This window comes from Girardinichthys multiradiatus, chromosome 20, assembly GCF_021462225.1.
Source record: "Girardinichthys multiradiatus isolate DD_20200921_A chromosome 20, DD_fGirMul_XY1, whole genome shotgun sequence".
In the NCBI taxonomy this organism is placed as follows: Eukaryota; Metazoa; Chordata; class Actinopteri; order Cyprinodontiformes; family Goodeidae; genus Girardinichthys; species Girardinichthys multiradiatus.
Window position 1 is genome coordinate 12,070,368 of NC_061812.1, and position 12,390 is coordinate 12,082,757.

General features: G+C 41.4%; 1 protein-coding gene across 8 annotated transcripts in view; it reads right to left on the reverse strand.

Annotated features, from left to right (window-relative positions):
• arhgef10la (Rho guanine nucleotide exchange factor (GEF) 10-like a) overlaps positions 1-12,390 on the reverse strand; it is a 170,397-nt gene that overhangs the window by 121,688 nt on the left and 36,319 nt on the right. For all 8 annotated transcript variants that reach the window (XM_047347199.1, XM_047347197.1, XM_047347193.1 and 5 more), the window contains 3 exons: positions 11,157-11,234; positions 10,220-10,399; positions 4,206-4,322 (listed from right to left, as the gene is read on the reverse strand). In XM_047347199.1, the coding sequence (XP_047203155.1) occupies positions 4,206-4,322; positions 10,220-10,399; positions 11,157-11,234 (375 nt within the window). The remainder of the gene's footprint in view (positions 1-4,205; positions 4,323-10,219; positions 10,400-11,156; positions 11,235-12,390) is intronic.

A 12,390-nucleotide genomic window follows, 5' to 3' on the forward strand; every position in this document is an offset into this window, starting at 1 on the left:
CCTCAAGAATGGTTCGGTAGTCCTTGGCAGTGACGCGCCCATCTAGCACAAGTATTGGGCCAAGGGAATGCCATGATATGGCAGCCCAAACCATCACTGATCCACCCCCATGCTTCACTCTGGACATACAACAGTCTGGGTGGTACGCTTCTTTGGGGCTTCTCCACACCGTAACTCTCCCGGATGTGGGGAAAACAGTAAAGGTGGACTCATCAGAGAACAATACATGTTTCACATGGTCCACAGCCCAAGATTTGCGCTCCTTGCACCATTGAAACCAACATTTGACATTGGCATGAGTGACCAAAGGTTTGGCTATAGCAGCCCGGCCGTGTATATTGACCCTGTGGAGCTCCCGACGGACAGTTCTGGTGGAAACAGGAGAGTTGAGGTGCACATTTAATTCTGCCGTGATTTGGGCAGCCGTGGTTTTATGTTTTTTGGATACAATCCGGGTTAGCACCCGAACATCCCTTTCAGACAGCTTCCTCTTGCGTCCACAGTTAATCCTGTTGGATGTGATTCGTCCTTCTTGGTGGTATGCTGACATTACCCTGGATACCGTGGCTCTTGATACATCTCAAAGACTTGCTGTCTTGGTCACAGATGCGCCAGCAAGACGTGCACCAACAATTTGTCCTCTTTTGAACTCTGGTATGTCACCCATAATGTTGTGTGCATTTCAATATTTTGAGCAAAACTGTGCTCTTACCCTGCTAATTGAACCTTCACACTCTGCTCTTACTGGTGCAATGTGCAATCAATGAAGACTGGCTACCAGACTGGTCCAATTTAGCCATGAAACCTCCCACACTAAAATGACAGGTGTTTCAGTTTCATTGTCTGTAAATCCACCCTCTTCGCTTTAAAGACCTTAAAAAGTTCTGTTTCAATAAATTACCTTCAAAAGTCACATAATTAGTGAAATGAAATCCACCTGCGTGCAATCTAAGTGCCACATGATTCCAGAGGCTAGAGCACAACGAAGCAAGAGGCATCACACCATGAAGACCTAGGAGCTCTCCAAACAAGTCCGGGACAAAGTGATTGAGAAGTAGTCAGGGTGGGGTTATAAAACAATATCCAAATCTTTGATGTTCCCCCGGAGCACAATCAAATCCATCATCTTCAAATGGAAAGCACATGGTCCCACAACAGACCTGCCAAGAGTGGGCCACTCACCACAACTTACAGACCAAGCAAGAAGGCATTGATCAGAGAGGCAGCACAGAGACCAAAGGTAACCCTGAAGGAGTTGCAGAGTTCCACAGCAGAAACTGGAGTACAGGTCCTTCTCAAAATATTAGCATATTGTGATAAAGTTCATTATTTTCCATAATGTCATGATGAAAATTTAACATTCATATATTTTAGATTCATTGCACACTAATTGAAATATTTCAGGTCTTTTATTGTCTTAATACGGATGATTTTGGCATACAGCTCATGAAAATCCAAAATTCCTATCTCACAAAATTAGCATATCATTAAAAGGGTCTCTAAACGAGCTATGAACCTAATCATCTGAATCAAAGAGTTAACTCTAAACACCTGCAAAAGATTCCTGAGGCCTTTAAAACTCCCAGCCTGGTTCATCACTCAAAACCCCAATCATGGGTAAGACTGCCGACCTGACTGCTGTCCAGAAGGCCACTATTGACACCCTCAAGCAAGAGGGTAAGACACAGAAAGAAATTTCTGAACGAATAGGCTGTTCCCAGAGTGCTGTATCAAGGCACCTCAGTGGGAAGTCTGTGGGAAGGAAAACGTGTGGCAGAAAACGCTGCACAACGAGAAGAGGTGACCGGACCCTGAGGAAGATTGTGGAGAAGGGCCAATTCCAGACCTTGGGGGACCTGCGGAAGCAGTGGACTGAGTCTGGAGTAGAAACATCCAGAGCCACCGTGCACAGGCGTGTGCAGGAAATGGGCTACAGGTGCCGCATTCCCCAGGTCAAGCCACTTTTGAACCAGAAACAGCGGCAGAAGCGCCTGACCTGGGCTACAGAGAAGCAGCACTGGACTGTTGCTCAGTGGTCCAAAGTACTTTTTTCAGATGAAAGTAAATTCTGCATGTCATTCGGAAATCAAGGTACCAGAGTCTGGAGGAAGACTAGGGAGAAGGAAATGTCAAAATGACAGAAGTCCAGTGTCAAGTACCCACAGTCAGTGATGATCTGGGGTGCGTGTCAGCTGCTGGTGTTGATCCACTGTGTTTTATCAAGGGCAGGGTCAATGCGGCTAGCCATCAGGAGATTTTGGAGCACTTCATGCTTCCATCTGCTGAAAAGCTTTATGGAGATGAAGATTTCATTTTTCAGCACGACCTGGCACCTGCTCACAGTGCCAAAACCACTGGTAAATGGTTTACTGACCATGGTATCACTGTGCTCAATTGGCCTGCCAACTCTCCTGACCTGAACCCCATAGAGAATCTGTGGGATATTGTGAAGAGAACGTTGAGAGACTCAAGACCCAACACTCTGGATGAGCTAAAGGCCGCTATCGAAGCATCCTGGGCCTCCATAAGACCTCAGCAGTGCCACAGGCTGATTGCCTCCATGCCACGCCACATTGAAGCAGTCATTTCTGCAAAAGGATTCCCGACCAAGTATTGAGCGCATAACTGTACATGATTATTTGAAGGTTGACGTTTTTTGTATTAAAAACACTTTTCTTTTTTTGGTCGGATGAAATATGCTAATTTTGTGAGATAGGAATTTTGGGTTTTCATGAGCTGTATGCCAAAATCAACCGTATTAAGACAATAAAAGACCTGAAATATTTCAGTTAGTGTGCAATGAATCTAAAATATATGAATGTTACATTTTCATCATGACATTATGGAAAATAATTAACTTTATCACAATATGCTAATATTTTGAGAAGGACCTGTATTTGTCCATAGGACCACAGTAAGCCATAAACTAGAGCTGGGCTCTATTGAAGAGTGGCCAGAAAAAAACATTACTTGGTGTTCAAAACAAAACGGCACATTTTCAGTTTGCCAAAAGGCATGTGGGAACCTCCACAATGTATGGAGGAAGGTGCTCTTGACACAAAACTGTGTCAGTCTGCCTGTAATTTGAGAAGGTTCACATTCCATCTGGGCAGTGACCCAAAACATACTGCTAAAGCAATACTCCAGAGGTTTAGGGCAAAATATTTAAAATGTGTTAGAATGCCCTAGTCAAAGTCCAGACCTCAATCCAATTGAGAATCTGTGGTTAGACAGATCTTTGTCCACAAGCGAAAACCATCCAACATAAAGGAGCTGAAGCAGTTTTACCTTGATGTGGTTAGCTCTCTCTTGCATCACAACAAAAAAATATTAATAGATCTTCAAAGTCGTAGGTATGTTCTGTAAATGAAGCGATGCAAACTCTCAAACAATCCATTTCAATTCCAGGTTGTCAGGCAGCAAAACATTAAAAATTGTCAAGTGGGGAGATACTGTTGAAGGCACAGTATACTCTGTAAATATTGGTCCATCCTAAGTAAATAAACAATATTTCAAAGGATTGTGGAAAAAATCATCAAAGTACATTTAATGATAATGAGTTTAGTACATTCAAGCATATTTAAGTCATTATTATTTGTTTTCTAAAGGGAAATTTAATATGATGAGTATATTATCAAGTTTTCACCCATTCCAGACTGGAAATACATATCAAGTTAAAGCTGTTTATAAGTTGTACAATAACATTCATAAAGCACATTAACTCTAAAGACCAGCCTGCTAAAGCTGTTGCCCCACAGAAATGCACTGGGAACTGGACACTTGTGAGATGTTTGTAATTTTGCTAAAAGTGTCCCTATGACATAAAAAAAAGTTAAATAGGATATTCTGGGGGAGCCATGTACCCATTGTTCTAAGTTTATTCTTAGGTATAAATAACATGGCCTATATGTGTTTTATTAAGCTTTGATGAAGGCCATCATGGAGAGATGTTGACTTCCTTTGACAGGACTATGAATAAAATGGTGTAAGCGAGTTTTTTCCGAAATGTTATGATTATACTACCTCTCCGTTAAACCTAACCTTGAGCTTTAAGTGACTCCTTGAACCATTGAGATTTTGATATTGATTCTTTAGCTCTGGGGCTTAAACAAATACTAAACAAGAATTAAAAATCTAAACTGGAAAGTTTAATTTGACAAAAATAATGTTAAAATTCAATACAATGCAACAAGATTTATATTCACCTTCAGAAATTCCAGGAATGCTGGTTTGGACATGCATGCCTTTTTAATGAGAGCCATTGCATTGGTGAAGTTGTTCACATAATCACTGTACACATCCAGCACCATGGACTTAGAAAACTGTAAAACAAAAACAAAGTATGAACAGCAAAAAATATATATTTATTGACCATCTTACACCTCCAGAATAACATTGTCTAGTATTGCAGCATGTATAGTTTTCTAATTACATGCAGTCATATAATTTGCTCTACCTTAAAGAATTTTGGCAAAAAGAGAGGCTAAAATTTTATTTAAGAATCGTTCACTTGAACGGTAAACAAATACCCCTCCCGATCCGTGTAGGATGGTGTACAAAGAAGAATGAGGTGGAGGACTGCGTGGGATTGCAGCTGCGTGTGACTGTTCTGTGGTAAATATCTATTCTCCTTCCACAATTACACCTACGCCAGGCGGCTGATAGTGACAATATGAGGAGTAATGGGAAATTGGCAAATCAAATGAAGGAATTAACCCTCTTTTCTCTAAGTTTCCCTTAGGACCCTGCTGGCTCAGATATTACTGCAGACTCTGCAGGCAGAGGTTAAAAAAAAAGGAGCCGCCCAATCTGGGCTGTATACTGTCCCTGCTCTTTCACTGTCAAACGCGGCTTCATTTGATACACAGTAGGTCTTAGATTATCAATGGAACAGCACAATAGAAGCCAGCATAGAAAAGAATCAAACAAGTCCCTCTAATAGGCAAATAATGAGCAGACCATATGGATGAGCATACACAATGCCAAGGCTTGAAAAAAAAAAACATCAAATGAGCACTGCTACTGCTAAAAATTGTGACAACATATATCCCTGAGAGCATGTGATGCAGTGGAGATATTTATCATGCCTGTAATTGATTTTGTTTGCCTGTTTGCTCATTATTACCGAGCTAACAGATACTTGGCAATTAGGGCCAAGAAGATACAGCAGGAAAATATATGACCGGTTCTACCCAGAATGAAGAGTGATTTACTTTAGAACCCAAAAAACACATCCCGACACCAGCATATACAGCTGAAACTAGACATTTGCGCAACTTTTTTTTTCCTCACTAAAATTCCAGGTCAACATTTCCTGATTTTGGTCAGTTAGGATAACCAAAACTTGTTCAATTTGCTAAATGCCACAATAATGAGAAAGATAATGAGAAAGATAAGTATTTACATTGGCTTGTAAAAGTATTCATACCCCTTGAACTTTTCCACATATTGTCACATTACAACCACAAACATTGTATTGGAATTTTATGTGAAAGACCAACACAAATTGGTATTCAATTGTAAGGTGGAACGAAAATTATACATGATTTCTTTTTTTTTTTCTTTTTTTATAAAAAACTGAAAAGGGTATTGTGCAAAAGTACTCAGCCCCCCTGAGTCAATACTTTGTGGAACCACCTTTTGCTGCAATTACAGCAGCAAGTCTTTTAGAGTATGTCTCTACCAGCTTTCCACATTTAGTGACTGATATTTTTGCCCATTCTTCTTTGCAAAACAGCTCAAGCTCAGTCAGATTAGATGGAGAGCGTTTGTGAACAGCCGTTTTCAGATCTTGCCACAGATTCTCGAATGGGTTTAGGTCTGGACTTTGACTGGGCCATTCTAACACATTAATATGTTTTGTTTTAAACCATTCCATTGTAGCCCTGGCTTTATGTTTAGGGTCGTTGTCCTGCTGAAAGGTGAACTTCCACTCCAGTCTCAAGTCTTTTGCAGACTCCAACAGGTTTTCTTTCAAAATTGCCCTGTATTTGGCTCCATCCATCTTCCCATCAACTCGGACCACCTTCTCTGTCTCTGCTGAAGAGAAGCACCCCCAGACCATGATGCTGCCAGCACCATATTTGACTGTGGGGATGGTGTGCTTGGAGTGATGTGCAGTGTTGGTTCTCTGCCATATATAGCGTTTTGCATTTTGGTCAAAACGTTTTCAATTTTGGTCTGGTCTGACCAAAGTACCTTCTTCCACATGTTTGCTTTGTCCCCAACATGGCTCCTAGCAAACTGCAAACGGGACTTCTTATGGTTTTCTTTTAACAATAGCTTTCTTTGCCACTCTTCAATAAAGACCCCATCTGTGCAGTGCACAACTAATAGCTGTCCTGTGGAAAAAATCCCCCAACTAAGCTGTGGATCTCTGCAGTTCGTCCAGAGTCACCATTGGCCTGTTGGCTGCATCTCTGTTCAGTGCTCTCTGTGTTCGGCCTGTAAGTTTAGGTGGATGGTCTTGTCTTGGTAGGTTTACAGCTGTGCCTTAATCTTTCCATTTCCAGATGATGGATCAGTGCTCCATGAGATGTTCAAAGCTTGGAAAATCTTTTTATAGCTTAAGCCTGCTTTAAAGTTCTCTACAACTTTATCCCTGACCTGGTCTGTTCCTTGGACTTCATGATGCTGTTTGCTCCCTAATATTCTGTTAAACAACCTCTGAAGCTGTCACAAAGCAGTTGTATTTGTACTGAGACTAGATTACACACAGGTGGACTCTATTTAGTCATTAGCAATCTTCAGGCAACTTCTGAAGACAACTGGTTGTACTCAGAGTAAAGGAGGCTGAATACTTTTGCACACCGCAATTTTCATTTTGTTTATTTGTAAAAAATGTTTTAAATCATGTATAATTTTCAATATTTGGTATTGTTGTCCTGAAACTGTATGACTTGGGCCAAATGTTTTGGGTATCATTCCACAAGTATTTAGCAATTTTTTTTTCAGAATAGTTTAGCTGGTGTTTTGTCCCAATCCTTCTGACTCAGCTGTTGTAACTCAGTAAGTTTTGGAGGGCACCTTCCTTACACACACCTTTTCAGCTCTGCAAGCAAATTTCTGTTGAGACTGTGATTGGACGTTGTGATGGCTACATGCAAAACATTGACTTTGTTGTCCTTGCACCACTTTGCAACTAATCTGACTTTATACTTAGGGGCATTGTTCATTTGAAAGACCCTTTTGTCCCCAAGCTTTAATGTCCTGCTAATGTCTTGAGATCTTGCTTCAATATTTACACATTATGTTATTTTGTTATGCCATCATGATGCATCAGTGCCTCCTGCAGTAAAGCCCCCATACAACATGAAGTTATCACCCTCATACTTATCATTTGGGATGGCGTTTTCTGGCTTAACATGTTTTCCTTCAAATGTAATAATTGTTGTAGTGGCCATATATATACATTTTTGTTTTATCAGACCACAAGACATGTTTCCAAATATTAAGGTAATTGTCTCTGTTCACATTCTCAAACAGTAATCTAGCTTTTTATGATCCTTTGGGAGTAATTGCTTTTTCCTCCCTTGGTAGCCTTTCAGTACATCTCTGTTTCATTGACGTTCTATTTAGCTGTAACACCTTCCAGAACGGGTCGTCGGCTCAGCTACTGCTGCCAATAACTTAATGTTCTCCTTCTTTAGATGATACACTTGGCCCTGTCATTCAGTGTTTAACCCTGTCTCTCTCCTACTGCAACTAACTATATGTGGTCTCATCCAGCCTATAGATGTGAGAACTGGCTCAGAGCTTATCTGCTCAGCTGTGTTTCTCTCCTTGATGAACCCAATAAAGAAGCTCCTACTGTCATTAACTGTTTACTTTTCTTTAACATAGAAAGTACTCCTCAATCAGTGGTTCTGTGTTGTTTTATATGTACAGTATATGCTTGGTCTTCTACAACCCCCAGTTGATCTTGACGGACGGCTGTTCATGGTGAGTCTGGTTCTGCTGGATCTTTTGTGTTAAAGGGGAGTTTTTCTTTCCACTGTAGCTAAATGCATGCTACGTTTGAGAGATTGCGACTGTTCACCATTGCTACATCACAGATGAATGAAGCCTGCAAGTCACTCAATGCAATCTGCTGTATTTCCTTAGATGGAAAACTTTTAACCACTTTGATTTATAAATTGAATTTTAATGTATTGTTTGATAACTAGGATCAATTGGAATGTACAAGGGTTGGACAATGAAACTGAAACACCTGGTTTTAGACCACAATAATGTATTAGTATGGTGTAGGGCCTCCTTTTGCGGCCAATACAGCGTCAATTCATCTTGAGAATGACATATGCAAGTCCTGCACAGTGGTCAGAGGGATTTTAAGCCATTCTTCTTGCAGGATAGTGGCCAGGTCACTACATGATACTGGTGGAGGAAAACGTTTCCTGACTCGCTCCTCCAAAACACCCCAAAGTGGCTCAATAATAATTAGATCTGGTGACTGTGCAGGTCATGGGAGATGTTCAACTTCATTTTCATGTTCATCAAACCAATCTTTCACCAGTGTTGCTGTGTGTATTGGTGCACCGCCTTCAGGATACAATGTTTGAACCATTGGATGCACATGGTCCTCAAGAATGGTTCGGTAGTCCTTGGCCCATCTAGCACAAGTATTGGGCCAAAGGAATGCCATGATATGGCAGCCCAAACCATCACTGATCCACCCCCATGCTTCACTCTGGGCACGCTTCTTTGGGGCTTCTCCACACCGTAACTCTCCCGGATGTGGGGCAAACAGTAAAGGTGGACTCATCAGAGAACAATACATGTTTCACATTGTCCACAGCCCAAGATTTGCGCTCCTTGCACCATGGAAACCGACGTTTGGCATTGGCATGAGTGACCAAAGGTTTGGCTATAGCAGCCCGGCCGTGTATATTGACCCTGTGGAGCTCCCGACGGACAGTTCTGGTGGAAACAGGAGAGTTGAGGTGCACATTTAATTCTGCCGTGATTTGGGCAGCCGTGGTTTTATGTTTTTTGGATACAATCCGGGTTAGCACCCGAACATCCCTTTCAGACAGCTTCCTCTTGCGTCCACAGTTAATCCTGTTGGATGTGGTTCGTCCTTCTTGGTGGTATGCTGACATTACCCTGGATACCGTGGCTCTTGATACATCACAAAGACTTGCTGTCTTGGTCACAGATGCGCCAGCAAGACGTGCACCAACAATTTGTCCTCTTTTGAACTCTGGTATGTCGCCCATAATGTTGTGTGCATTTCAATATTTTGAGCAAAACTGTGCTCTTACCCTGCTAATTGAACCTCCACACTCTGCTCTTACTGGTGCAATGTGCAATCAATGAAGACTGGCTACCAGGCTGGTCCAATTTAGCCATGAAACCTCCCACACTAAAATAACAGGTGTTTCAGTTTCATTGTCCAACCCCTGTATATACTTGACTTGGAATCTTTTTTTGGAAAGTGTTGTGAATTGGCGCTTATATAAATACATTGAATTTAATATTTACTCTCTCTTACCAGTTCTAGCCAGCATCTTAACACGAAATGTTTGTTTTTGTTCTGGGGTTAATGCGCACATTTTGTTTTATGTCGCACAAGTGGCCTTTATTTTGAAAGTTGACCTGCAGGAAATCCGGTTGAGAGAGAAGGGAAGATATGTCGTAAAGGTCAACAGGACAGGTCTCAAACCCATGATGGTTGCATTGAGGACTGCAGCCTCTGAGCATGGGTTGCGCGCTTACCCCTTTGCCACCGCCGTGCCCTGATTCATACACTTTTAACCAAAACACACTCCTTTCTGGGCCACGAAAACCATCTTTTTTCTTAACTGTGTGGTCGCTGGACATTCCCACATTGTGTATACTTGCATATAATTGCTTGAACTTATGGACACGGCACTCTCAGGCATGTGAAAATCTAACTCAAGGATAAACCAGACTTGTAAAGGTTCACAATGTCAGATTTTTTTTTTTTTCCCAATATGTCACACAAGGAAGCAGTGTATCCGATGTTTCATCAGACCACAAGACAAATCTTTCTCATTATTTGGGCATTTAGGATATAAAAAAATAATCATTCCTAATTGTCCTAAAACAAGAACATATTTGTTTAATTCAATGTCAGATTGTGAAGGACAAAAAGTAACGTGTCTTTTGTATACAGTGTATGTAAATATCTGGTTTCATCTGTACCAACACATTGCTCAAGCTGTGAACAGCCACTTTGGTTCCTGTAATATACACTGACCGAGGCAACAAATAAATCTCCGATTTTCTCACTGCTGTCCCACTCTGCCACTCGGGAGGCCAGTGCAATCTGGAACATGGAGTGGCACTGTGTGATCTCTCTGATTCGGTAGAAAATGGGCCGGATCTTCCTCGGGCTCAGTATGCGTGGCTCAGCCTCCATCAACGGTCTGTGGTACTCCTGGTGAGATTGAGAAAGAAAATTGTAATAGTAGATTGATGGGCATGAGCATTTTCCCCCTCAGCCATTATCTTCACAACTTAGAGCCAGAATAATAATGGGGACAAAAACATCAGTTGATGGACTTTCACAGAGTGGCCTCCTCATGTCTTGTCTCTAACCCACAGTAGTAATTTACAAGCAGACACAAGGAACATCAGAAAGCAGCAGCAGAAACCGTGCAGCTATATTGTGGTGTTAAACAGTATTGAACATTTCCAACTGTGATGGGTGCTTTTTCTGGAAACATTGCATTTACTTTACTACTTGGTGGTCCTTTTTGAATCACAAAAGAGTTTTAAAAGCACTGCACTTCACAGAGAAACATGAACATTAATGACAATTCTTAACAAAGGTGCGACATTCTGTCTTGACAATAAAAGATTTTACGGCATACAAGTCAGTACATTTCACCGGGTTCTTCTTTTATTTTTCAATGATGATGAGATAAGAGGTCTCCTTTTCCTTTTTATCAAGGGAGATTAAAGAGGAGTGGCTACATCCCATTGAGTAAGCTTGACAGACTCTCTTCCTCAGCATCAGCATGAAGCACCCCCCCCCCCCGAGGAAGCATACGTGTTTTATCAAGATTATTTATGTACAGACACCTTGATTATTTGATGAATATCTCTGCGTCTATTTTTGGTGTAATTCACAGTGGCTAAGGTGTGAAGATATTGCATGTGGCAGAAGAGGACAGGAGAACTAAACAGCTCACCTGCAAGATCCTCCTGAGAGACTCCAGGTAGCTCCGCTCGCTCTGAATGATGGAGCCAAGGATATGGCGCCTGACAACCTGCATGGACAACAGATCAGTCAGGAGCTCAGGCTCTAACAGGACATGATTGGGCTGCGGTGTGTGGCGTGCTTTCAGTTAAGCATGGCACCGGTTGATGGATTACACCATAATCATGCGTTAGTCACGGGAGAAAAAGACTACGAGAGGAGTCGGTCTGTTTGAACGAGCTGCATCACTGGAGGTGCTGTGACATGAAATCAGCTGTTCTAGCCGTTTTAAAATACACTGCTTTTACAAACAGGATCAAAAGTTTAAAGGAAACAGATATTAAAAAATACTGAATAACAAATGACTACTTTAACAGCCGGAAGCATAATCCTAAGGCTGTGATAAGACTGAGTACTGAATTTGTTTTAGGCATGGATACACCATTGAAAGCCATTGTCAGAGAGCACAATTTGATATCTCTCAGCCCTTATGCTTGTGTGTGTGTCTGTTACAGATTCCCAGGTGATTGGTGCTGATTGGAACTAGAGGCACCTTGCCAGTGTCTGTAGAACAGACTATTTTATATTTACCCCTGCCTGGGAGTCCCTGTTTCTCCCCTCTTCTTGGCAGACTTGTGGTTTGCTTTCTGCTTTTATTTTGACAAAATGTTTATGTTTAGTCCTATTAAATAAGACTATAATAGCTAATTGCCTCCGAGGCTACAATACAAGGCACTGGGTTTAATGTATCAAATGGAGACTCAGCAAACAGCCATTTTTAAATGACCGGGATTAGTTTAAGAGACAGAAATTCCTGATCAGGACTTCCATAGATGTCTTCAATTTCTCTATGATTCTTATATAGAACTTTAGAAGAACAATAATTTATTGCAAATGCAGTACATATGTGGATTACACTCCAAGACGTGGGTTATGTGACCTTTGCATAAAACCTATTAAACACTTCCCAGCAGAGCTGAACACAATAAACAGAGGATCAAGTCTTGCTTGACTTCGGACTTGGCTTTCTACCAATACTACTTCTGTTGGAGTTTAAATCTACCCTTTCACTATTTTCACCACAAGTTAGAAAGCTCCATTTTCAATTTACCGAAGTGACAAGTCACCTGCCAACAATACACTCAACAAAACATTGCACGTCGCACTATTCTACAGCTTTTCTAGTCAAACTACTAGTTTCTAAGCTGTGAATGCGTGTAACGGGT